The 27971-nt window shown below is 42.3% G+C and overlaps 1 protein-coding gene across 1 annotated transcript; it reads right to left on the bottom strand.

The window, feature by feature from the left end:
* Nucleotides 1-19: 19 nt before the first annotated feature.
* Nucleotides 20-23080, bottom strand: LOC115195766 (progressive ankylosis protein homolog B). The gene is made up of 12 exons (XM_029755998.1): nt 22556-23080; nt 17014-17230; nt 16641-16759; nt 16101-16184; nt 13914-14084; nt 13486-13620; nt 12613-12705; nt 12393-12485; nt 5279-5408; nt 4685-4808; nt 1330-1429; nt 20-921 (listed from the first exon to the last, which is right to left on the bottom strand). The coding sequence occupies exons 1-12, from the start codon at nt 22649-22651 to the stop codon at nt 796-798; spliced, it is 1488 nt and encodes a 495-aa protein (XP_029611858.1). The 5' UTR covers nt 22652-23080; the 3' UTR covers nt 20-795.
* Nucleotides 23081-27971: the final 4891 nt, after the last annotated feature.

The following is a 27971-nucleotide window of genomic DNA, read 5'->3' as shown; positions in this document are numbered from 1 at the left end:
ATGTTTCAATAGTCAGATGGGCTCTTTAAATAACAATTTATTTGCCAAATAATATAATGCCTTTACAATATGTACATCGAACAGTCAGAATGTGCTATTAAGAAAATAGCTATACTTGTCAAAATAAAATGAAAGTACAGATTCCCAGACTGCATAAAGTGGACGAGCATAATGATGCAAACACAGTCACACACACCCACTAAGATACTGAGGGATTCCCGACCCCTTTCTGCAAGTTAATATACACTTTGCAAATTCCCGTCGCCTATATAAAACAGAACTATAGTTCTTGAACACCATTCAATGTAAAATACACTTGCCCAACTCAACAGGTCCTTTAAAATGTTCCAGCATTAAAATAAAATAAAGCTGTGCTTCTTTTACTTGATTATCCAAGTAAAATAATGTTTCTCCACAACACATTTCCCTTAGCTGAGGACCGGTTTCCCTACATCAGTTATTTCCCATGCTCAATTAGCAGTAACACGATGATGAAAGTGATTAATACTTATCCTATTTCTGCAGTTCATGAATACATTAATTGTCCAGAGGATTGGAAGGTATTTACATGGATTTCAGTGCATGGCTTGTCTGTACAGTGCGTGTTCCTCATCATGGCAGATCTCCACTCTTCTTACTGGCTGATCATCCACTCAAGGAGCCTATTAAGCGCTCTGTGTTCTTCTCTCAGGTCCGGTATTAGGGCCTACCCATGGTCCTCTTCCGCTGGAATTCCCTTTTTCTATGGAGCTCAGCTCCAATTTCTCCTGTCTCTCTCTCTCTCTCCATGTGCCTCTACTCCTGTTCCTCCTCCTCCTGGAGCTCCTCAATGGCATCCATCTGTGTTCTGGAACACACCTCGCTCATAGGAGCCGAGTCCTCTCCCTCCACCACCAGCTCGCTGGCCATCTCATTGTTTTTCTGTGGGAAAAGGAGAAAATGAAGAGATGAAGATAAATGTATAGTTTATGTACTTCACTGTATGACTCTATACAGCAGGGATCAACTAGATTTAGGCACGGGACAATATATTTTCTTGAGCGGATGGTCAGGGGGCCGGAACATAACTACAAATAAGTTGTAGACTACAAATTGACCGCAAGAAGCCCAAACATATATTTGTATAGGGTCACATATCTCTCGTGTGGGAACACTTTGGAACATATTTCCTAAATTAAAATAACTTGAGCTTACTTGCTGGTGTTTCTACAGTCGTATGTCCAACAAATTTCTCAACTTAAGGGGCCAAATGAAATCACCCGTGGGCCACCAGTTGGGGAACCCTGCTATACAGTTTCTTACCCGTCCTTTATGTAGGGGTTCTCTCACCTGTTTTCGATAGACATAGCAGGCAGCAATGGCCACCATAGTAGACTCCCCTATGAAACCAGCCAGCAGGGACCCAACCCCCAGTGTGGCCCCGTGGACACTGAAACACAAACCCCAGCTTTCATTAACACTGGAATAACTGACCAGTAGAGCTCAGAATACAATACAGGATATACCGTAGGCCTATGTGGTACAGGCTTACCCTATTGGAATACATTTTGGGGGGCCGTATAGACTAAAATAGGCCCATTTCACCCTTCCTCTAAAGAAACTAAAGCAAAATAGCCATTTAGTTGTAGGCCTACAGTGTGTAGCAAGTGAAAAATGTGCAAATTAGTTCTGGAAGAATGCAAGTCATCCTAGATGTCTTGTTGTGAAATAGCCTGGCGTCTAGCAAACACAATGTTTTTTTTCTGGGGTAAAGAAAGTATAGCAGCAGGTCTGATGTACTGGCTTCAGCTTGTCAGTCTGGATGAGAGGCGTTGCTAAGCGATGGAAGAAAAGTCCTCTCTTATGGTCAGTCTTTTTATAGTGATTTATGCTCAGATACCGTTTGCCCACAGTGAAATGACACCGCTTTGTCGCATATGGTTCAGACAGAAATGGCAGTGACACATTCACTTGTATTTACAGATAAGGTAGGGTAAAAGGGCAGCTAGTATTGCCGATGGGTTGAATTCTTGTGCAGCAAAAACACTCGCTTTGAGCATAGCACATAGATGCATGTTTAATTAACTCGGTACCAGTCCAAAAGTTGGGACACACCTACTCATTCAAGGATTTCTTTATTTTTACTATTTTCTACATTGTAGAATAATAGTGAAGACAAACTGAAAGAACGTGTGGAATCATGTAGTAACAAGTGTTAAACAAATCTAAATATGTTATTTGAGATTCTTCAAAATAGCCACCCTTTGCCTTGACAGCTTTGCACACTCTTGGCATTCTCTCAACTAGCTTCATGGAGGTAGTCACCTGGAATGCATTTCAATTAACAGGTGTACCTTAAGTTAATTTGTGGAATTTCTTTCCTTAATGGGTTGGAGCCAAAACAGTTGTTGTGACAAGGTAGGTGTGGTATACTGAAGATAACCCTATTTGGTAAAAGACCAAGTCCATATTATGGCAAGAACAGCTCAAAAAAGCAAAGAGAAACAGTCTTACTGTAAGACATGAAGGTCAGTCAATCCGGAAAATTAAGAACTTTGAAAGTTTGTTCAAGTGCACGAGCAAAAACTATCAAGCGCTATGATGAAAATGTCTCATGAGGACCGACACAGGAAGGGAAGACCCAGAGTTACCTCTGCTGTAGAGGATAAGTTAATTAGAGTTAACTGCACCTCAGATTGCAGCCCAAATAAATGCTTCAGATTTCAGGTAAAAGACATCAACATCAACTGTTCAGAGGAGACTGAGTGAATCAGGCCTTCATGGTCGAATTGCTGCAAAGAAACCACTACTAAAGGATACCAATAAGAAGAGACTTGCTTGGGCCAAGAAATACGAGCAATGGACATTAGACCGGTGGAAATCTGTCCATTGGTTTGATGAGTCCAAATTTGACATTTTATTTAACCCTTATTTAACTTTACAATGACGGCCTACCAAGGTTTCAACCGCTGCATGTGTGGTTCCCACCGTGAAGCATGGAGGTGTGATTGTGTGGGGGTGCTTTGCTGGTGGCACATTTAACCAGCATGGCTACGAAAGCATTCTGCAGCAATACGCCATCCCATCTGGTTTGCGCTTAGTGGGACTATCATTTCTTTTTCAACAGGACAATGACCCCCAAACACACCTCCAGTCTGTGTGAGGGCTATTTGAACAAGGAGAGTGATTCAGTGCTGCATCAGATGAACTGGCCTCCACAATCACCCGAACTCAACCCAACTGAGATGGTTTTGGATGAGTTGGACCGCAGAGTGAAGGAAAAGCAGCCAAGAAGTGCTCAGCATGTGGGACTGTTGGGAAAGCATTCCTCATGAAGCTGGATGAGAGAATGCCAAGAGTGTGCAAAGCTGTCATCAAGGCAAAGGGTGGCTATTTTCAAGAATCTCAAATATATTTTGATTTAACACTGTTTTGGTTACTACATCATTCCATATGTGTTATTTCATCGTTTTGATGTTTTCACTATTATTCTACAATGTAGAAAATAGTAAAAATAAAGAAACCCTGGAATAAGTAGGTGTCCAAACTTTTCACTGGTACTGTATATTATGCTACCTTATGTTTAATTCAAAACCATGCACAAAGAACCGGTCTAAAGATTTAATGAGGCTATTGGCTAAATATAAAACCGCAGAGAACCCATCAACTCATACCCTCACACTGAACTTGCAAAGCCTGCATTTGATGGTAGGTGATGTGGTGAACGGTGGTCATTTACATATTCCTGATTTTAAAATCTTATCATCTGAATACATTTCTATTCATGTTTGCTTATCATGAAACAGAGAGCAACTCCGTGTCACATTGGAGTCCAATCAACATTTCACAATGAGCTAGAAACAAAGTTTGCTGAATTCAAATAAACCATCTCTAGATATCCAGTTTTAGAATAACACGTGATTCATATTTTTGGTCGATACACCGATTTGAGGATGTTATCGTAGGTGCAGCGAAAGGCTTGTTTCTAGCTCCAACAGTGCAGTAAAACACAAAAAATAAACATTACACACAATCCATAAAAATTTAAATTAAGAAATATCAGAACAGGCAATGTCAGAGACCAGAATATCAATTGTGTGTGTATATATATACATACAGTGGGTAAAGCACTATGTAAACATTATTAAACTGACCAGCGTTCAATGACTATGTACATAGGGCAGCAGTCTCTAAGGTGCAGGGCACTGGGCGGAGGCCGGCCAGTGGTGACTATTTGTTTAACAGTCCGATAGCCTGGAGACAGAAGCTGATTTCGTCACTCTCAGCATATCACACAATGTTATGCAAATGAGTTGCTGTAGTTGATGATGCTGGGGCATGCTGGGTCTGTCAGTTCTAGAGGCGCTTATGTGCGTCAGGTCGGTGCGCGCTGTAATGATCCAAATAAACGACAACTCGATTATTTCATGGGAAATTATCGTCAAAGGGCCGTTTCATGCTAGTTAACGAACTACGTGTTGAGTTTTGGTGGCCACACAGGCTCGTTACAATATCAAATCTCTCATGCCACATCAAAATTAGGCCACATCATAGCTTACATTATTATGAGACTGGTGAATCAGGAACTCATACATGTTAGCTAAAGGACACAGACCGTGTGTACTAAATGGAACTCTATTCCCTTTACAGTGCACCCAGTCAAAAGTAGTGAATAGGGTGCCATTTCAGTGAGGTGTCCACCTACCCCATATAAGGCAGCACGACCAGGCTTGTGATGAGGACGATGATGCGGAGCACAGAGCTGGGGGCCAGCACAAAGGTCTTCTTCAATGTCATGAGCCAGCCAGTCAGGTGGGCCCGGACTGTCACTACACACACAGGGGACAGAGTCAGTGGAAACGTCACATCAGACTGCTGTCTCAGCAGACCATGGCAGCATCCCAAATGGCCCCCTATTCCCTTTGTAGTGCCCTACTGGCACCCTATAACCTTTATAGTGCACAACTTTTGACCAGAGCCAATGGAGTTTTGGTCCAAAGTAGTGCACTAAATAGGGAATAAGGGTGCCATTTGGGCCACAACCATGACTCCGGGCTCAGCGGTACAGCATTGTGTTAACACACAGAAAACCCTCGTACTCAGAAAGGAACAGGTCAGGACACTACATACTAGGAGGCTCATTTGGGTGACTAATCCTAAAATGGTCAGACATTTCCAGCAGACATTTCCTGTAACACTTCCTGTTACATATAGCAAGTATGTGTGGGTCACGGGGGAATCAAACTCACAACTCTAGTGGTGCAACCAACAGATATTACGCACTTTGTGCACTCCTTACCTGGCAGAGGGAAGAAGGAGAAAATCCTTAGTGGAACCACACAGAGCTCAGCGAAGGCAAGGTCCACACCAATCACATTCACTAGAATCTTCTCAGAGATGTGAGGGGTCCAGAACACCACAAAGCAGAGCTGGCAGCACAAAAACACACAGAGGTGTTATACACCAAACAAAAACAAAGTTATTTAACTCCGTTACATAACCTTGCCAAAACATTCCTCGTTGGAATTTACTAGATCATTAAGGCGAGTGAGTTTAGGTTCACCGCAGTCCCTTTTGAAGTTAACACAAGCCAAGCGTGTAACCCAAATAGCATTAATTCTAATTGCAGTAACAATGTACAATACCGTACATAACACACTATTGCCACTCAAAATCACTGAGGTGAAAGAAACTACACACAACAAAACTAAACGCATGTCCCATGTTTCATGAGCTGAAATAAAACAAATCCAGAAATGTTCCATTCGCACAAAAATCTTCTCAAATATGTTGTGTTCAAATTTGATTACATCCCTGTTTGTGAGCATTTCTCCTTTGCGATGATAATCCATCCACCTGACAGGTGTGGCATATCAAGAAACTGATTAAACAGCATGATCATTACACAGGTGTACCTTATGCTGGGCACAATAAAAGGCCACTAAAGTACAGTTTTGTCACACAACACAATGCCACAGATGTCTCAAGTTGAGGAAGCACACAATTGGCATGCTGACTGCAGGAATGTCCTTCAGAGCTGTTGCCAGAGAATTGAATGTTCATTTCTCTACCATAAGCCGCCTCCGTTGTTTTAGAGAATTCGGCAGTACGTCTAACCGGCCTCACAACCGCAGACCACGTGTAACCACACCAGCCCAGGACCTTCACATCCGGCTTCTTCACCTGCAGGGTCATCGGAGACCAGCCACCTGGACAGCTGATGAAACTGTGGGTTTACACAACCAAAGAATTTCTGCACAAACCGTCTCAGGGAAGCTCATCTGCGTGCTCGTCATCCTCACCAGGGTGTTGACCTGACTGCAGTTTGGTGTCGTAACTGACTTCAGTGGGCAAATACTCACCTTTGATGGCCACTGGCATGCCCCGAGAAATGTGCTCTCCACGGATGAATCCCAGTTTCAACTGTACCCTGCAGATGGCAGATAGCGTGTATGGCATTGTGGGCGAGGGGTTTTCTGAAGTCAACATTGTGAACAGAGTGCCTCATGGTGGTGGTAAGGTTATGGTATTGGCAAGCATAAGCTATAGACAATGAACACAATTGCATTTTAAATCGATGGCAATTTGAATGCACAGAGATACCATGACGAGATCCTGAGGCCCATTGTTGTGCCATTCATCTGACACCATTACCTCATGTTTCATCATGATAATGCACGGTCCCATGTCGCAAGGATCTATACACAATTCCGGGAAGCTGAAATTGTCCCAGTTCTGAAATGGCCTGCATATTCACCAGACATGTCACCAATTGAGCATGTTTGGGGTGCTCTGGATCAACATGTACGACATTGTGTTCCAGTGACCGCCAATATCCAGCAACTTCGCACAGCCATTGAAGAGGGGTGGGACAACATTCCACAGGCGATAATCAACAGCCTGATCGACTGTATGTGAAGGAGATGTGTCGAGGCAAATGGCAAATGGTGGTTACACCAGATACTGACTGACTTTCTGATCCACGCCCCTACTTTTTTTTTCTTTCAGTATCAGTGAACAACAGGTGTGAAATCCATAGATTAGGGCTTAATGAATTTATTTCAATTGATTGATTTCCTTATATGAAATAACTCAGTAAAATATTAGAAATTGTATCATGTTGCGTTTATATTTATGTTCAGTGTATATGATGTGTTCCTCTGGTTCTGGTTAGAAATATTTGAATTGTCAAAGAAAATGTAGCAGTGCAGTCGTGCCAATGACTCTAGGATGTTTTTCTGAATGTCTATGTTTAGTCAGTCACAATACTGTATACAAGTAGACAGGTCATGCTGAGTCATCAATGAATCAGTGGTTTTCCTCCGTTTTTCACCAGACTTCCTCACTGACTAAATCTCTAAAAGCCATCTAAAGTCAATTTGATGTTATAAAGAAAATAATTTAAAACCCATTTGCTTGGTTTACAGTCTAAACTGGCAGTGAAACTTTCCCTTTGTGGTGTTTATTGTACACTTGTCCATCTTTTCTCTGCACTGTTGTCTTTCCCACAGAGTCAGACGCAATCAGAGCAAGTCTTGGCATGTGGGCTGTCAGAGGCTGAGCCTGTGTTTCCATCAAGCCCGTAGGCCATGCCTATCTGGCCCAATGTGCAGTATGCTATATACAGGTAACTGCCCAAATAAAGGAAACACCAACATACAGTGCCTTTAGAAAGTATTCATACCCCTTGACTTATTCCATTTTGTTGTGTTACAGCCTGAATTCAAAATTGATTAAATAGATTCTTTTTTTCTCACCCATCTACACACAATACCCCAGAATGACAAAGTGAAAACATGTTAGTAGACATTTCTGCTAATTTATTTAAAGTGAAATTATTTGGGGCGGCGAGTAGCCTAGTGGTTAGAGCGTTGGACTAGTAACCGAAATGTTGCAAGATCAAATCCCCGAGCTGACAAGGTAAACATTTGTCGTTCTGCCCCTGAACAAGGCAGTTAACCCACTGTTCCTAGGCCGTCATTGAAAATAAGAATGTGTTCTTAACTGACTTGCCTAGTTAAATAAAAGGTCAAATATTTGTGTATTTTTTAAAATAAGTATTCACGCCCGTGAGTCAATACTTTGTAGAAACACCTTTGACAGCAATTACAGCTGTGAGTCTTTCTGGGTAAGTCTCTAAGAGCTTTCCACACCTGGATTGTGCAACATTTCACAATTATTATTTTCAAAATTCTTCAAGCTCTGTCAAATTGGTTGTTGATCATGCTAGACAACTATTTGCAGATCTTGCCATAGATTTAAGTTTTTTTTTTTTTTTTTTTTTTTACTAATTTGGCCACTCCAGTATATATTTGGCCTTGTGTTTTATGTTCTTGTCCTGCTGAAAGGTGAATTAATCTCCCAGGGTCTGGTGGAAAGCAGACTGAACCAGGTTTTCCTATAGGATTTTGCCTTTCTTTTTGATCCTGAAAAACTCCCCAGTCCTTAACATGATGCAACCACCACAATGCTTGAAAATATAGAGTGGTACTCAGTAATGTGTTGTATCGGATTTTCCCCAAACAACACTATATATTCAGGACAAAAAGTTAATTGCTTTCCCAGATTTTTTGCAGTATTACTTTAGTGCCTTGTTATTCTGTACAGGCTTCCTTCTTTTCACTCTGTCAATTAGGTTAGTATTGTGGAGTAACTACAGTGTTGTTGAGCCATCCTCAGTTATCTCCTATCACAACCATTAAACTCTAACTGTTTTAAAGTCACCATTGGCCTCATGGTGAAATTCCTGAGCGATTTCCTTCCTCTCTAGCAATTTAGTTAGGAAGTACACCTGTATCTTGGTAGTGACTGGGTGTATTGACACACCATCCAATGTGTAATTAATAACTTCATCATGCTCAAAGGGATATTCCATTTTTTGTTTTAACCCATCTACCAATAAACTCAGCAAAAAAAGAAACGTCCTCTCACTGTCAACTGCGTTTATTTTCAGCAAACTTAACATGTGTAAATATTTGTATGAACATAACAAGATTCATCAACAGACAAACTGAACAAGTTCCACAGACGTGACTAACAGAAATTGAATAATGTGTCCCTGAACAAAGGGGGGGGGGGGGTCAAAATAAAAAGTAACAGTCAGTATCTGGTGTGGCCACCAGCTGCATTAAGTACTGCAGTGCATCTCCTCATGGACTGCACCAGATTTGCCAATTCTTGCTGTGAGATGTTACACCATTCTTTCACCAAGGCACCTGCAAGTTCCCGGTCATTTCTGGGGGGGGATTGGCCCTAGCCCTCACACTCCGATCCAACAGGTCCCAGACGTGCTCAATGGGATTGAGACGCGGGCTCTTCGCTGGCCATGGCAGAACACTGACATTCCTGTCTTGCAGGAAATCACGCACAGAACGAGCAGTATGGCTGGTGGCATTGTCATGCTGGAGGGTCATGTCAGGATTAGCCTACAGGAAGGGTACCACATCTTCCCTGTAACGCACAGCGTTGATTGCCTGCAATGACAACAAGCTCAGTCCGATGATGCTGTGACACACCGCCCTAGACCATGACGGACCCTCCACCTCCAAATCGATCCCGCTCCAGAGTACAGGCCTCGGTGTAACGCTCATTCCTTCAACGATAAAACGCAAATCTGACCATCACCCCTGGTGAGACAAAACCGAAGAGTCCTGTCTGGTCCAGCAACGGTGGGTTTGTGCCCATAGGCGACGTTGTTGCCGGTGATGTCTGGTGAGGACCTGCCTTACAACAGGCCTACAAGCCCTCAGTCCAGCCTCTCTCAGCCTATTAAGGACAATCTGAGCACTGATGGAGGGATTGTGCGTTCCGAGTGTAACTCGGGCAGTTGTTGTTGCCATCCTGTACCTGTCCCGCAGATCTGATGTTCGGATGTACCGATCCTGTGCAGGTGTTGTTACACGTGGTCTGCCACCGCGAGGACGATCTGCTGTCCGTCCTGTCTCCCTGTAGCGCGTCTCACAGTACGGACATTGCAATTTATTTCCCTGGCCACACCTGCAGTCTTCATGCCTCCTTGCAGCATGCCTAAGGCACGTTCACGCAGATGAGCAGGGACCCTGGGCATCTTTCTTTTGGTGTTTTTCTGAGTTAGTAGAAAGGCCTCTTTAGTGTCCTAAGTTTTCATAACTGTGACCTTACTTATCAACTGTCTGTAAGCTTTTAGTGTCTTAACGACCGTTCCACAGGTGCAAGTTCATTAATTGTTTATGCTTCATTGAACAAGTATGGGAAACAGTGTTTAAACCCTTTACAATCAAGATCTGTGAAGTTATTTGGATTTTAACAAATTATCTTTGAAAGACAGGGTCCTGAAAAAGGGACGTTTCTTTTTTTGATGAGTTTAGGTGTCCTCCTTTGCGAGGCATTGGAAAACTTCCCAGGTGGTGAAATCTGTGTTTGATATTCACTGCTCAACTGAGGGACCTTACAATTATCTGCATCTCTTGGGTACAAAGATGAGGTCGTCATTCAAAAATCACATTAAGCACTATTATTGCACACAGAGTGAGTCCATACAACTTATTATGTGACTTGTTAAGCACATTTTTACTCCTGAAGTTATTTAGGCTTGCCATAACAAAAGGAATTGAATACTTTGAATAGCTTTGCCTAATAATTAATAGCCCTTACTTTAGTGAACTTGCAAGCCAAGAAATTGTGAGATACAACTTTTGATTAGCGATTACATGGTTCTGACTGTATGCCTGGTGGCTGATCTGTCTGGATGTGCCCCTCCCTCCAGCTTGCGCTTTCTTTACTGTGAAAGATGCGAGAGTTTGTTCTCGGAAGTAGCCTACGGCAACTAGTCTACTCAGTCTCCTCCGTTGCAAAACTACTGAATCTTAGGAGTCGAGGACTTGATTCTTAGCATAATCGAAGCTTGACACCGGGAATAGACGAGTCGAGGAATCGATTATTTTGGAGTCGACTCTCAGCCACTCTGTAGCATGGATTTCGTACTCCTCCAGAACTGTGTAGCCCCCACTTGGTTGATGCTGTTGCTTCAGTGCAAAAAAAGCCCACTAAACATCAGTCCAGACCAGTAGTCATCCTCACTACGACCACTGTTCCATTTCCATAATGCAGTCAGGTCTCATTGATCAAAAAGCAGCTGGTGCTGCGATGGATCTTTTAAATGCAAACATTAACATTAATCAAGTCAACCTGCAATCAGTCCTGCAACTATGTGGGTTAAAACAACCAGATATATCAAAACAACAAGTCAATGACTTATCAAAAACAAAAAAAGCTGATACATCTAAAATATGTACACAATTTACAGAGATCTCTGTTTAGGCTGCCTTACGGCACCATGGCAACCACAGAACCCTGGTTGCCAGGCTTGAGCCCACACCCACTTGTTTATAACAGTGGAATTCCACATCTGGTTGGCATGCTACCGCCACTCCTCTCCGTGGCTCCAAGGTCTTAGCTTTTCCACCAACTTCCTGTTTTTCACATCCCAAGTCATTAGGGACACATTTTTTCCACCCCATCAAATCAGTCTCGGGGTTGTTTTCTGTTCCCATTTCTACCCTGTATTTACCACATATCCCGATAGCGAAACCGTGAAAAACCAGACCATTTATGACAAGGCGGAACTATACCTTTCTCAACTTGTGCTTTTACAAGACCAACTTGTTGTGCTCTGTTCTATTATCAATACATGTAGAGCTGGATGAAAAATAGAAGTCAGCTTTCATTAATTTGCTCCAAAATACACATGCCTATATAAACTGATATGTTATGTGAAACAAATATGTTTATGGAAATGCCACAATTGCATTATGCCCTTATAACCAGGAGAAGAAGCGTTCGGGGGAGTGACAGTACACCAACCAGGTGTGTCTCTCTCTCTCTCGCTCTGACACTCTGCAACCTGACTCCTGAAGTCAGATATAGAACAAAGAAAACACTGCTGTATAAATACTGTACATTCTGTCCAAACATACAGGTATTGAAACCACTTATTCCGCATAGCTGGTTCTATACCTGCTCGTTTGGTGGCTTAGCGCTTCAAGCCCCAGGGCTTATCCAGAGCCTAAGTATATATTTATCTATGGCATAGTGTTTATCCATCCAGTGTCATCTTCGCCTTACTTCTTCCTTTTCACACGAGGACTCGTTTTCAGCAAGGACAAAAAAAAACAATACAAAAATAGGCTATAGTTCAGAAAATTACTAAGTATAATACCCGTCTGTCTAGATCATTATGTAAGAAGCATTGACAGGAACAAACGCCAAGAATGCCCACGTAGAACACTGAAAGGATGTTCCGCTCTGCTTGCGTGACTCTCAAAACTGTTTTTCTCTGATCTGTGGCACGCTTTGTGCCATAACTGACAAACAGAACACAAGAGCTAAGACAGTCTGGGGTTTGACTCTGAATAAGAGCCATACATCCTTCTTACCGTGAGCGATAGCACCAAACAACAGGCTGTAAACTTTTTGATATGAGTCTTTGTGACCGGTGTGCCGGATATGAGCTTATTGCTGGGATTGGTCTACGGAAGAAGAGAACATTATCATTAGTGGGAAATAAAATGCATGCCACTTGGACTCAGTACCCAAAGATATATAATATGTTATGATCTGCAACAAGAGGCTATTGTTAGACTGGCCTTGGTTTACCTTGTCGAAAGCAGGATAGACAGCCCTCAGTTCAGTCAGCCAGCCATAGGGCATGTGACCTACAGGGTAGGTGGCAGTGAGCACAGCCACTGCCTGGCCAAGCAAAAAGAGTCATTAGGATTCATATGACATTTCATTTCCTTTTTGGATAGCTTACAGCAATGTAGCCAAGATGTTAAAACATGACTGACTAGCCAAAACCTGTCAGCAAAGACAATTAGCTTAGTTGGTAATTGCATTAGGATTTTCCCATGTTCATTCCAGGGAAAGTGCCTCGGGCTTGTCAGCATTGTGTGTAACCAATAAAAACAGGCAGTGACAGTCTTTGCACAGACACAGAGACGTTTAGGAATGTTTTCAGTCACTGTCAGTGTGAGATCACCCTCTGAGTTTCAGGTTGAATCACGTAAACACCACTGTGCTGTTGATTAGTTCCAGTGCATTCTGGTAAACAGCTTATTGTTTTGCCTCTGGTTAGGTCTCTGAATGCACGAAAGCTCCAGAGAGATTGTTCAAATTCATTTGGCCATTTCAGCTGTGGTATCATGAGAAGGGAATCAACCTAGCGAGTGGATAAATGCAAAGCCTGTACTACAGGCCGAACTGATGCTGTATGAAGTCACTTTAGTGTCACAGTACAAGCATGGTAATGAACACTGGCAGTCAAAAGGTCCCCCACCCACACAGTTGACATTAGAAATTCCTCCTCCCATGAGCCAGCAGCCTCTCTCTTCAGACAACAAAACATTCGATTAGAATCCAGACCACTTCTGGTAAAGGCCATTGTGTTTGGCAGCTGCCGAATAACAGGGAGTGGGACTGAGCTAAAATGGGGTATTATTGGGGAGTGGACTGAGTAGTCTACAAAGTCACCTCAGTAGCTGCGCTGCTCCCCTTGAGGTCCCGGGACACAAAGAGGTTGACAATGGGCCTGCTGATCCGCTGGGTAGCCAGGATGAGGGCCAGAGGCCACCAGAAACTCAACATCTTCCTGATGGTGGCATCTCCCTGCAAAGTGACGTTAGCAGGAACGAGAGGGGGAAAACAGGGTTATGTTCCGCTAGCTCCTCATGTAAGGGCAGTAGTATTGATTACTAGATAAAATAGGGGTCATTGACCTAATTGTCCTGGTTCCTTTTGGGACATAAGCTACTATTACACAGGTAGTCTGCAACTGCAACAAAGACAGTTTTAGAAGACCAAGATGAACTGATACCCCAGTAAAGATACACTACATGTTGAACTCCATCTGTGTCATTTAAAAAAAAGGTCCCAGTAGGGCGACTAAGGAAGCGGCGTACCCCCACGTCAAGTCCGCTGGAGTCTGGGATCTTGTCGTGGATGTTGTAGTAGTAGCCTAGGCCCACGATGGTGAAGCGCACCAGGGCTCCCATGTACAGGGAGAGGATGGGGATGAGCAGGGGCTCCACACACGGCAGGTTACTGTGCAGCAGGATGGACACAAACACAATCTGCCACAGAGAGGAGGGAGACCACAGTCAGATCTCTACACACTCACGCACACTGACACTCCCAACACACATGACTCACTGCATTTTCTCACACACACATAACACGCACACACATTTATACTGACTCTATACACACGCACTTAGATACAATCATCATATACGCTGATGCTACTCTGTTTAGCATATATCCTGGTGCCTTATCACTATACGCTGATGCTACTCTGTTTAGCATATATCCTGATGCCTTATCACTATACATATCTACTTCTAGCACTCCAGTATCCCTCCACATTGTAAATATGGTACTGGAACTGGCCCTGTATATACAGTTGAAGTCGGAAGTTTACATACACTTAGGTTGGAGTCATTAAAACTTGTTTTTCAACCACTCCACACGTCTTGTTAACAAACTATATACTATATACAGGGCCAGTACGGGGGGAAAAAAATGTATGAAATTAAATGTATGCATTCACTACTGTAAGTCGCTCTGGATAAGAGCGTCTGCTAAATGACAAAAAAAAACTTTAAAAAATATATAGTTTTGGCAAGTCGGTTAGGACATTTACTTTGTGATTGACACAAGTAATCTTTCCAACAATTGTTTACAGACCGATTATTTCACTTATAATTCACTGTATCACAATTCCAGTGGGTCAGAAGTTTACATACACTAAGTTGACTGTGCCTTTAAACAGCTTGGAAAATTCCAGAAAATTATGACATGGCTTTAGAAGCTTCTGATAGGCTAATTGACATCATTTGAGTCAACTGGAGGTGTACCTGTGGATGTATTTCAAGGCCTACCTTCAAACTCAGTGCCTCTTTGCTTGACATCATGGGAAAATCTAAAGAAATCAGCCAAGACCTCAGAAAAAAATAGACCTCCACAAGTCTGGTTCATCCTTGGGAGCAATTTCCAAATGTTTGGCCATAATGACCATCGTTATGTTTGGAGGAAAAAGGGGGAGGCTTGCAAGCCGAAGAACACCATCCCAACCGTGAAGCACGGGGGTGGGCAGCATCATGTTGTGGGGGTGCTTTGCTGCAGGAGGGTCTGGTGCACTTAAAAAAAATAGATGGCATCATGAGGAGAGAAAATTATGTTGATATATTGCAGCAACATCTCAAGACATCAGTCAGGAAGTTAAAGCTTGGTCTAAAATGGGTCTTCCAAATGGACAATGACCCCAAGCATACTTCCAAAGTTGTGGCAAAATGGCTTAAGGACAACAAAGGCAAGGTATTGGAGTGGCCATCACAAAGCCCTGACCTCAATCCTATAGAAAATGTGTGGCCAGAACTGAAAAAGTGTGTGCAAGCAAGGAGGCCTACAAACCTGACTCAGTTACACCAGCTCTGTCAGGAGGAATGGGCCAAGATTCACCCAACTTAATGTGGGAAGCTTGTGGAAGGCTACCCGAAACATTTGACCCAAGTTAAACAATTTAAAGACAATGCTACCATATACTAATTGAGTGTATGTAAACTTCTGATCCACTGGGAATGTGATGAAAGAAATACAAGCTGAAATAAATCATTCTCTCTACTATTATTCTGACATTTCACAGTCTTAAAATAAAGTGGTGATCCTAACTGACCTAAGACAGGGAATTTTCATTAGGATTAAATGTCAGGAATTGTGAAAAACTGAGTTTAAATGTATTTGGCTAAGGTGTATGTAAACTTCCGACTTCAACTGTAGCTTACTTACTTCTCGTGTTCTTCTTATTTCGTATTTTATTTTCAAGTATTTTTGTTGTACTTTATGTAATTTGTGGTACTACATTGATATTGATTACAGCATTATGGGGTTTAGAGCGTGCAAGTAAGTCATTTCACTTGACATTAAAACTTAGAGACACTCCCTTACGACCACATCACTGTCACAACCTATCAGAGCAGGGCATACTGCCAAGTCCACTTTTGAGGTCAATTGCATTAGTCTTGGCAACAAGGACCAATTTTCACTGTAATGGAGATTAGTGAAAAACAAGGAAGCAATCTGCTGAGTACCTGAGCGATAACATCAGAGATGGAGGCAGAGCCTACGATGACGCTGTATTTGTGCTTAAGGAGAATTCCAGCATGGATCCAAGCCTACAAAACAATAAACAAAGAGACAATTGATGCTTCTCCACCCAAGAATTTCAGAACACCAAGTACCCATTGTTCTTGCCTGGCTTGTTTTAAAAAAACAAGCCAAAGGCCCACATTGAAATCTGATTTCGACCAGGCAAAGAGAAGATATGCAGTCGTTGAAATACAGGGACAGGCGTCTGTCCATTTTAAGACCCAGCATGATGAGCAGAGGATTACAAATCATTTTTCTAGGTCAGGTGTTTTTAAGCTTCCCTCTGCCATGACTATGGCTCTCCGACTGGCCACACTTTGGGTCATGGAAGAGCTGGGTCTGCGTCCCAAATGGCACCCTATTCCCTACATAGGGCACTACTTTTGACCAGAGCCCTATGAGCCCTATGGGCCCTATAGGGAGTAGCGTGCCATTTGGGACGCAACCCCTGAATCAAGCCGTATACTCTACTCAGCGCTCACCATGGCGTCCAGCAGAGGGAAAGCTGCCAGGTAGAGGAAAGCCCTCCTGGTCTTGTTGCCCACGGAGTCGTCCACATGGTGGAGCTTATTGATGATGTAGTAGCCTAAGTCTGTATGGGCTGGAGACGGGGAAGACAGTCAGGATACTATGAGAACTGAGGAGATGACACAACTAAAACGATTAGAAAAGTTGAACATGATATAAGAAAAACCGTAGTAGGTTTGTCTCTTAATTACCCCAAAAATAAAAGCTCACCCAAAAGCAGTTTACAACTGACACATATCATTGGATTGTAAATAACAACTTGTAATTAATAAGAAATATGGGTAGTTAGTTACTATTAAAATGTAATAATTTGGGACAAAGCCTCACCTATGAGAACGTGAAGGATGAATGCTATTGTGCCTGCTACCGCCATGCAAAGCACAGCCTTGGCCCTGTCTCTCTTGCTGTTGACAAACACCAGGCCCACGTTCTTGAAGTCACTCATGGGCCCAGTGAAGAACTTCATTAGCGAATAAGCCAGCCCGTAGCTGGCTAGCATCTCAACTGCATCCTCTTTAAAGCCTGCTAAACCCCGGTTAAGTGCCTGCCAAGGACCAGAAGGGCAAGGGAATGGATTGGAAAGAGTGAGAACTTATTAGCCTCACTAGGCTCATCATCATACCATCATCATTCATACCAGTGCCGTGCTAGGCTAGTCCCAAATCTGTTTGTGCGATCATGTCGAATCCTTGTCACTCATTGTCATACCAAACATGTTAGCTGACATGGTGGCATAAAGACATCTGGGACCAGGCTAGTACTGCGATTTACTAGTAAACAAATGGCAGGTTTACACTGTATACAGTGAAAAGATAACAAAGTATGTCACTTCTAAGGTCATTTCCATGTAAAAAAGGCCCCAAGAGCACTGACGTGAAGCTCATTAGGAACGCATCAAATTGTGTGTCAAATGAAAGCTAAAGAGTTGAGATACATTTTTCAATCAATTCAATAAAAATGTGGCCTATAATGGCTTTTATTTCTGGTTGAAATGGATGGAAAGGGGAATTAGAAAACCACGTAACAGAAGGTATTAGAATTACATGACAACATAATAATGTTGAAGTAAAGACCCCTGCCAACTAATATCAACACTTATTTGGTTTTGGAGAAAGGATTTGCCTTCTATAAGTTTAAGAAACATTTCCTTGTAATTCCGTTACCAAAAACGGACATATCGGGATTTTGGTAATTAGGAACTGTATCTTCTTCCCCAGAGTCAGATGAACTTGTGGATACCATTTTTATGTCTCTGTGCTCAGTATGAAGGAAGTTTGAGGTAGTTTCGCCAGCCAACGCTAACTAACAAATCGGTAACAGAACTACTGAATAATCTTTAACGGAATTACTGCAACTGAATTGGCTACAATGGGAAATCATAGTGGTCACAAACCACAGTTGGGTTACCTACTACTGTCCTCCCTTCCACTGGCATACTGTTATGTTAAGCTCATAACTGTTTTTTGTTGTTTCATTTGATTTCAATAACTTTTTGACTGCACCCCTTTTGATTTGAATGAAACTATTCTTGCCGGTCGGTAGAAGTGGTCAGAAAGTGACTTTTGGGACCAGAAAACCAAAAACATTCAGGAGATAGAGGTGCTCAAAGTTCCCCCATTTTGCATATCCCACTATACCATGAGACATCCATGTCTTAATCCCTGGAAAAGATTAACGGTTGATTTTGACATCATTTAAAAGGTTACAAACAAGGTTGTCAAGCTACTTAATAATTTATTGGGAGAATTTTTTTGTTGTTGTTGAAAAAACTCATTTTAACCTTTAACGTCAATTATCTAAAAACACAAACTCAGATCTTTGTTTTATCTTAGACCCTAATTTACATAATCTGAGGTGTATGTGTTGTGCCCGCCATCGGTTGAGACACAGCATACTGTTGAATACAGGGTGGGTGTCATTTCAATCATAGAAATATAATTCATAGAATGGACATATCCCTTCAGACCACTGCAATTTAGCTAGTACACCATTAACATTTCAATTTCAACTTGCAATAACTACCACAAATATGGCCGCCGGTCCACCCACCATCGAACGTCAACTTAAATGGGAATGTCTATTCTGTCATCTATATTTCTTCTGATTTCAATAGGTTTCCTATGGAAGATTGACAGTCATTTAAAACAACTGATATTCCCATTCAAGTGAACATTCTCTGATGCGTGGATCTCTTTGTGGTACCATTTTGAAAGTCGAAATGTCCACGTTATTCCCATTTTAGTACATTTATCCGCAACAACATGACACACACCCTATATTCAAGAGCATGATGTGTCTCAGCCGATGGCGGGCATTACACAAACACTTTAGATTATGTAAAAAAGGGTCTAAGCTAGGGCTGGGCGATATGGCCAAAATATCATATGGCGCAGTTGTGAAACAGACGTCTATGATTGGTTCAGATTTGGTCTGGACCAACCAAATTTGGTCTTGTTTGCGGTCGGAGCTCATTTGAATAATAGCCAGAGTGTAGAATAATACTCATATATGCAAAGGACTCATATATACAAAGGATGCTATTGCATATTTCTACCTCTGTGTACCTAAACAGGATACATCACCATGAAGAGAAAGAAATGCAAAATTATGGATATGAATGTCAATGTAGTACAGATCAGGGACCCATGATGTAATTCTACTTCGCTTACTGTACTTCAATCACCAAAACAGATTGTTTTCAAACTCAAGGTGTCATGCCATAGCTGACACACCCTTCTTTCTACACATATTTGAATATTAATTCGGAGCAGATATTTAACAGAGCTTTTGGAAAACGTGGTCGCATAAAAACGGAGGGAAATTTTACCATAATTCTGTTACCAAACTTTGCATCTGCACAGTTCTTCCAGTAAAATGTGTTTTTGTGAACATTTGTGTAAATTGTTCAAAGTAGTCCTTGTGCATAGAGTTGTATGATTTGTTAAACTTTGAAATCAATGGTTTTTATTTGGCATACATTTTAAAGTGAAAAATCTGAGTCTCAGCAGCGGAATTGCCCTTAAAGGCCCAGTGCAGTCAAAAACGTGATTTTTCTGTGCTTTATAAATATTTCCACAATATGAGGTTTGGAATTATACTGTGAAAATTATGATAATCGACTTTTAGTCTAAGAGCTGTTTGAAAAGGCCGCCTGAAATGTTACCGTGTTTTGATGAGATGGAGTTTTGGCCTTCCATGGTGACATCACCATGTGGTAAATTAGCTAATAGGCCAATGAGAAAGAGAGTTCTAAACTTCTCTGCCAATAAGAGCTCATTTTCAGTTTTCCCCTTTCCACTCACACCACTCCCAGACAGTCCTCGCAAAATTCTTGCTTGAGAAATTGCTCTTCGCTAAGTTTGTTTTCAATTAAAATGTTCCACAAAAACAATCACAGTAAAGTACTTAATTGTTACTCAGAAATGATTTAATATTGAGATAAAATGACTGCAGTGGACCTTTAAAATAATGGATGTTTGGAAATATAAATCGGCTAGGGCAGCCAGGATGCAAAAACACTGTTCTCCGTTACACGCTGTCGTGATACTGAACCACTGAACGAGTCATTCAACTAAATAAGACTTCCATTTAGCTTTGCCTCCAGAGAGCATCCACAGCTGCCTCTTTCCATAGAAGAGAGCCGGGTGCTATTTATATCTGCTCACGTGGCCATTACATAAGCATAATCCTAACCTCTTCCGAGACACACTGTGCCGCTTGGACTCCCACTGTCCACAAGGCAAGAATACCAGCTAGGAGCTAGGCCTGTCATCTGTCATATGACTGGGCCTGAATGGGAGCTGTGGGTCACTGGTGTGGGGCTATGGCAGGGGAAGGACATTCATAACATCTCCACTGAACTGGGCTTTAGTTCTGCATGCATTATGGCATTTTCACAAGCCACAAAGATGCACAAGTATCAGTACATCTACTAATGATTAAATCAGTGACAGCGTTTATTAAACCAAAATCTACTCTTATTTCCCAGTTATATCTAGTGGACCTCACTTTGATCACTGCCCTAGATCCCTATGACAATTCAAGGGCTTTTTAGTTTACATTCACTGCTCTAGATATCACTGATGCATAAAGAGCCCAATCCCTCCTAACCACCAATGAAGGCTAGACTACATTGTATAAACCAGTGGTGGTTGGTGACGTTTAAGATGAGGATTTATTTTTTATTATTTCATGAGCATGGCCTTATTTCTATTACAGCACCACTGGATGACTGTCATTCATAAAATCTAGGGTGCAATCATTAGTCCAAAAGTTACAAACAAGTTTCTATTGGACAAATTCAGGTATGTTTATCCCTGTTTTGTTTGCTTCCGTTTAAGAAACGTTTTTCAACAGAAGAATCGGCGGAATGAATACACCCCTGATCACACTTAACCACAGTTCACTTTCATAGCAGCCACATACAAACAGCTATAATTCCTTCTCGCAACTATCTACGAGCGCTCCTCTCACCTTTTTCCTTAGCTTGTGAACTTCAGTGCACAACACATCAGCTGTCTGTGACCAGGCGAAAAAATGTTCCAAGCCAAACCTTCATTTCATGACTGCTAACTGCTACACACAGCCTACATCATTGTCACATTATAGTCAATCACCATAGCTACTATAACTAACATGTTAGTAAACCTGCTACAATCATGCAGTACAGTGTAGTCAGCAGCAAGCAGTTTAGCCAATACACCGGCAGGCCTTAGTGAGAATAAATTAATAAAACCAAAAGCTTACATTGACTTGGAAGAGTTCCAGTGTTGGATAGCCATATCCAGCTAGCTAACATAGCCTCCCTCTCTGTTTGAGCTGGGTGTTTGAGTAGGCTAAACTAGCTAGCCGCATTTGATGCTAGCTAAGACAGTGAAAGTGAAAAAATATATACTACGAAATATGACTAGCTCACACTTGCTTTTCCTTCATTTTGGAAGAAATCAATTTGTTCAAAACTGTTCAACTATTTTCTTTCTCTGAGTCAACTACTCACCACATTTTATGCACTGCAGTGCTAGCTAGCTGTAACTTGTGCTTTCAGTACTAGATTCATTCTTTGATCCTTTGATTGGGTGGGCTACATGTCAGTTCATGCTGCAAGAGCTGATAGGTTGGAGGACGTCCTCCGGAAGTTGTCATTACTGTGTGAGTCTATGGAAAGGGGGTGAGAACCGTGAGCCTCGTAGGTTTTGTATTGAAGTCAATGTACCCAGAGGAAGACAGAAGCTATCTGTCCTCCAGCTACACCATGGTGCTACCCTAGAGTGCTGCTCCGGCTACTGTAGACCTTCATTGCATACAGTGTGTTTTAAGCCATTATTTGGTGACATGTGAATATATTTAGCATAGTTTTATCTAAAAAGGTTTTTATTTATGAAATTCACTGAGGATGATGATCCTCCCCTTCCTCTGAGGAGCCTCCACTGGTATAAACACAGAAGAGCTGCCATTGTCTAAATATGGGTTACATCAGCTGCTATCTAACTAATTTGTCTATAGCAGAATGTGTTTACTGTTTACCAACATCAAAATAGATAGTCGCACTCATTTGCACAAACATAAACTGTTTTGGAATCTCTAGGCTTAGAATGGTCAAATGATGTAACTGTGGGCCACTACTACTACTAGTGGTGGTGGATAGATAAAAAAAAAAAACATTCTGTACCATGTTGAAAGCTTAGCTCAAGTCAGCATAGTAGTCAAATCAAGCAAGCAAGGTTTAGTTAGCACGACAGTGTTTTGACCGTGCCAGATAGCTAGTTAGCTGCTTGGCGTTCATCGCCTTGCCTCACCCCCAATGTTGGCTACAGACACATATCCTACACAAACTAGGTTGTATCATGTCAATTTGATGTCGCAAACCTACCTGTTCGCCGAGGTCGATGGCTACATTGGTAATAGCCAAAGGCACCAGAAAGCGGATGAGAGGCCAATAAGGAATGAGAGATGGAAATTCCACCATAGTGTAGCCGGGGTGACAGAACGAGGGGCATCTGCCTCTGTCTTGACTATTTTAAAAAAATGTGTTGGTAGAATAGATTTTAGGCACTTCACTTCTCGTGAAATAAATGTCAATTCAATTGACGATACTGTACGTTACAAGTCAGAACGCTCCCCGCATCGCAGTTTCCAAGAAATATGCTTCGGTGTGCTGAGGAGAAGGTCATCAGCAATTGCAGATGGGCGCTTCTCCATTGCTCGACATCGGTGAAGGAGAAAATGACAGCAAGCTGCATGAAAATTAGACAGAAAATCCAGCGATAAGGTCTCGACTTGAATCATAACAATAATCGGGAATTCCAGAGACAGCTCTTGTAGTATAATATTCTGAGCGTTCGACAGCCTGCCATCCCGCCTTGACTGGCGTCAAACCACGTGTGTGTCGTGAACAACATTAGCGTGAGCAACAATAGTGAAATCGACCGTTCGCCTTCAAAGTAAAGGTCCCCCATTGAAACTGATGCAAACGGATAAAAATAGTAGAATATGTCAAATTGGACTTGATAATGCTAAACAAGGTTGGAATGTTGTTATATAAATTCAACAAAAGACAATAATGACTTAATTTGACACAAAAAAATATGCTGAAATCGCACTGTGGATGTGTTAGACTTTAGAATTGCATTGTGGACAGCCTTACCTTTGGATCTTGGGTCCATGAAATGGAGTATCAGCCCGCTCAGTGACAACCACAGATTACAATTCTAAAGTGTACACAAATATTAACATCTTAGATCTTATTAGGAAACCCAAGGCATCTATTATTGAGGCATTGTTAGTTTTACACTTAAGACATAGCCAGTGTGCTGTAGAATTTGTGAATTTTGTCTCTTGTGTAATAAAATCTATACATTAGTTTATAATGGATTAAGCATACATATGCCAATATCAGTTCTTTTTAAGTCTTGGTTACGGTAGTTTGTTTTTTTCTAAGAGATTATCAGTTGGAAAGGCTCTCTGCAAGGTTTTGTATATCGTATTTATCATACGATAGTACAATTATGCTGACTGTGATATTACCCTCCACAGGATGTTCTGTAAGAACAAATGCTGATGCTTCTCTTTTCAGGGTTTTTATTTCCTTTTCCTCTTTACCAACACACATTAAGCACACACACACACACACTTTTGGTCATATAACATGAATCTTGACTGGGAATGAATCTTGGTGGAATAATACTTGAGTTACTCCGAATGAATTGTGGTTCTATAAGGCAAAAACATGCACAACATAACAGTAAAGTGTCATAATTATGCAATATAGATATAAACATGAATGAATAAGCATAATAGTGTACTATTACAACACAGCTATAAACAGGTCTATAAAAGTAGCAGCATGAACATTAACCTAAAGATGAGATGAACCTCTTGTGTCGGAGAGAGAGAAACCAATTACTGAGACTGACAAGATAAAGATTTATGGCACCCTCTCGCTCTCTGGCCTAGTGCGAGAGCCTGCCGTGCTGAGGTCTTATTTGATCTGCACCAGCACCACAGGGTCATAAATTACTCTGCGCATGCGTGAGCTCCAAGACCCGTCTGGGGGGGTTCTAAAAGGTCGCCCATGGCAGCTCAACAACCACTTTAAGGAAGGCCACTATGGAAAGCGCTACAGTATCATGCTCATATGAAAACTATGTTTACCAATAAAACAATGGCATCTATGGCAACGGGCACAATGCTACATACTATAAACAATATGCCAAGCAGTATTGTCAACTCCGACATTAAAGAATAGTAATTCCTGTGCCTCCCGAATGGCGTGGTGGTCTATGGCACTGCATTGCAGTGCTTGAGGTGTCACTACAGACCCGGGTTTAATCCCAGGCTGTGTCACAACCGGCCGTGACCAGGAGCTTGCGCATCTTCAAGATGGACCCATTGTTCCTGTTTAGTGCATTGAACCACGTACACTACCATTCAAAAGTTTGGGGTCACTTAGAAATGTCCTTGTTTTTGAAAGAAAATCACATTTTTTGTCCATTAAAATAACATCAAATTGATCAGAAATACAGTGTAGACATTGTTCATGTTGTAAATGACTATTGTAGCTGGAAACGGCTGATTTTAATGGAATATCTACATAGGCGTACAGAGGCCCATAATCAGCAACCATCACTCCTGTGATCCAATGGCACGTTGTGTTAGCTAATCCAAGTATATAATTTTAAAAGGCTAATTGATCATTAGAAAACCCTTTTACAATTATGTTAGCACAGCTGAAAACTGTTGTTCTGATTAAAGAAGCAATAAAATTGACCTTCTTTAGACTAGTTGAGTATCTGGAGCATCAGCAATTGTGGGTTCGATTACAGGCTCAAAATGGCCAGAAACAAATAACTTTCTTCTGAAACTCGTCAGTCTTTTCTTGTTCTGAGAAATGAAGGCTATTCCATGCGAGAAATTGCCAAGAAACTGAAGATCTCGTACAACGCTGTGTACTACTCCCTTCACAGAACAGAGCAAACTGACTCTAACCAGAATAGAAAGATGAGTGGGAGGCCCCGTTGCACAACTGAGCAAGAGGACACTTGTCCTCTTGCTCAGTTGTCCTCTTGCTCTTGCCTCCCACTAGACACATTAGAGTGTCTAGTTTGAGAAACAGACGCGTCCTCTTGCTCTTGCCTCCCACTAGACACATTAGAGTGTCTAGTTTGAGAAACAGACACCTCACAAGTCCTCAACTGGCAGCTTCATTAAATAGTACCCACAAAACACCAGTCTCAACGTCAACAGTGAAGAGGTGACTCCGGGATGCCTTCCCTTGAGGGTTTATGTTTCCTCCCGCTCGGTGTGCGCCCAGTGTAAGGCTACTAGGCACCTACCCAGAGGTAAGCTACACCCCTTACCCGTTCCACAACGGCCATGGTCACACCTGTCGATCGATTTCCTTACCGATCTCCCCCCATCAAGTCCTGCTGTCTCCTTCCTCTGCCCGGTCTCCCTACGGCCCTACAGACTGCGGAGACCTTGTTTACGCACGTCTTCCGGCACTACGGGGTGCCTGAGGATATAAGTGTCTGATTGGGGTTCCCAGTTCACTTCGAGGGTCTGGAGGGCGTTCATGGAACGTCTGGGGGTCTCGATCAGCCTTACCTCGGGTTTTCACCCCGAGAGTAATGGGCAGGTGGAGAGAGTGAACCAGGATGTGGGTAGGTTTCTGCGGTCTTATTGCCAGGACCGGCCGGGGGAGTGGGTGGCGTTTGTGCCCTGGGCCGAGATGGCTCAGAACTCGCTTTGCCACTCCTCCACACTCCCCCTTCCAGTGCGTACTGGGGTATCAGCCGGTTCTGGCGCCTTGGCATCAGTTAGACTGAGGCTCCTGCGGTGGACGACTGGTTCAGGCGCGCGGATGAGACATGGGACGCCGCCCATGTTCACCTTCAGCGGGCCGTGCTGCGCCAGAAAGCCAGCGCAGACCGTCACCGCAGTGAGGCCCCGGACCGGGTCTGGCTCTCGACCCGAAACCTGCCCCTCCGCCTGCCCTGCCGGAAGCTGGGGCCGTGGTTTGTGGGGCCATTTAAAGTCCTGAGGAGACTGAACGAGGTGAGTTACAGGTTACAGCTTCCCCCCGATTACCATATTAACCCCTCGTTCCATGTGTCTCTCCTCAGGCCGGTGGTGGCTGGCCAAGAGTTTACAAAGCTGACATCAAGGCAAAGGGTGGCTACTTTGAAGAATCTCATATCTAAAATATATTTTGATTAGTTTAACACTTTTTTGATTACTAAATGATTCCATATGTGTTATTTCATAGTTTTGTTGTCTTCACTATTATTCTACAATGTAGAAAAACCCTTTAATGAGTAGGTGTGTCCAAACCTTTGACTGGTACTGTATATATATATATATATTATGTGTATTATAATATTGTCTTTGTATCTCAAAATCATTGTAATGTGGTTAACCTTAAAAATCTAAATGAAAATTATTAAAATCTAAAAGATCAAATTCGCCCTCTTGGGAAAAGCCACACTTGACTGTTGCACTTGAATCATTCCCATGGTTAATGGCTAGGCCCGCTAACCTATGAAACCACACACTATTGCAGAGACTTTGATATTACCGGCCGCAATTGATATGGTGAAAACAATGAGTGGGGAGCCAGAGTTACAGAAACTCACATGAATACCTTTGTCAGATAACACTGTTAAACAAATAATTAAAGCTATTGCTAACAATCATGAGGAAACTCTGACTGAACGACTCAAAAACTCCACAGCTTATGCTCTCCAAATGGGCGTTAGCTGTGACCCCACAGACCCCAAATCCAGAACAAAATCAAGAAAGCGTACTGTATTATATAGAGCCATTATTGCATGGAACTCCGTTCCATCTCATATTGCTCAAATGAACAGCAAACCTGTTTTAATAAAACAGATAAAGCAACACCTCACGACACAATCCCTCTCCCCTATTTGACCTAGATAGTTTGTGTGTATGTATTGATATGTAGGCTACATATGCCTTTTTTAAATTATTGATGTAGTTCTGTCCTTGAGCTGTTCTTGTCTATTAATGTTCTGTATTAGGTCATGTTTCATGGTTCCCGGGTGGCGCAGCGGTCTAAGGCACTGACTCTCAGTGCTAGAGGTGTCACTACAGACCCTGGTTCGATTCCAGGCTGTATCACAACTGGCCGTGATCCGGTTTAGAGTTTGGTCGGGGTAGGCCCTCATTGTAAATAAGAATTGTTCTTCACTGACTTGCCTTGTTAAATACAATTTTTTTATTGTGTCAACCCCAGGAAGAGTAGCTGCTGCTTTTGCAACAGCTAATGGGGATCCTAATAAAATACAATAACAAAAAACACATCCACCGTGCGCACGCCTGTTCGCAAAACTGTGTGGAGATATGGGATTGGCGCATGACCATGTTCTATTTCACACGGAGGCTTGGTGGTTATCGAGGGGGAGTGTTGGAAAGATTTTTCGCATTGAGAGGTGTGTTGTCACGCACAATGGATGTAATAAAGTAAAGACTCGGTTGACTTTCTGTGTAATTAAAAGAAAGAGTCTCCTTGCCTATGTTGCTGGACCCCCGGAAGAGTAACTGCTGCCCTGGAAGCAGCTAATGGGGATCCATAATCAATACAAAAAAACAGACATATTTGGGAAACTGAACGAACTGAGTGCAAGCATGCAGGGGAAATACAAAAACATTCTACAGATGAGTTACCGATTCAGAGGAAATACTTCTTATTGGATAGGCTCTTTCAAAAGCGAACCATGCCCCCTTCCCTCGGCTGTGCATGTTTTTAACAGAAAACAGCACCAGTA

Source organism: Salmo trutta, chromosome 6 (assembly GCF_901001165.1).
Source record: "Salmo trutta chromosome 6, fSalTru1.1, whole genome shotgun sequence".
NCBI classification, from domain to species: domain Eukaryota; kingdom Metazoa; phylum Chordata; class Actinopteri; order Salmoniformes; family Salmonidae; genus Salmo; species Salmo trutta.
Note: the sequence above shows the minus strand (reverse complement) of the source record. Positions and strands in the feature narration are given on the sequence as shown.

What these genes read in the sequence shown, in the direction of transcription:
- LOC115195766 (XM_029755998.1), bottom strand. Translation starts at nt 22,651, where the DNA reads ATGGTGGAATTTCCATCTCTCATTCCTTATTGGCCTCTCATCCGCTTT. An exon ending in CCATCGACCTCGGCGAACAG is followed by an intron (nt 17,231 to 22,555) that starts GTAGGTTTGCGA and finishes GGTCCTTGGCAG; the next exon opens with GCACTTAACCGGGGTTTAGC. An exon ending in GTTTGGTGCTATCGCTCACG is followed by an intron (nt 5,409 to 12,392) that starts GTAAGAAGGATG and finishes TTGTGCTGCCAG; the next exon opens with CTCTGCTTTGTGGTGTTCTG.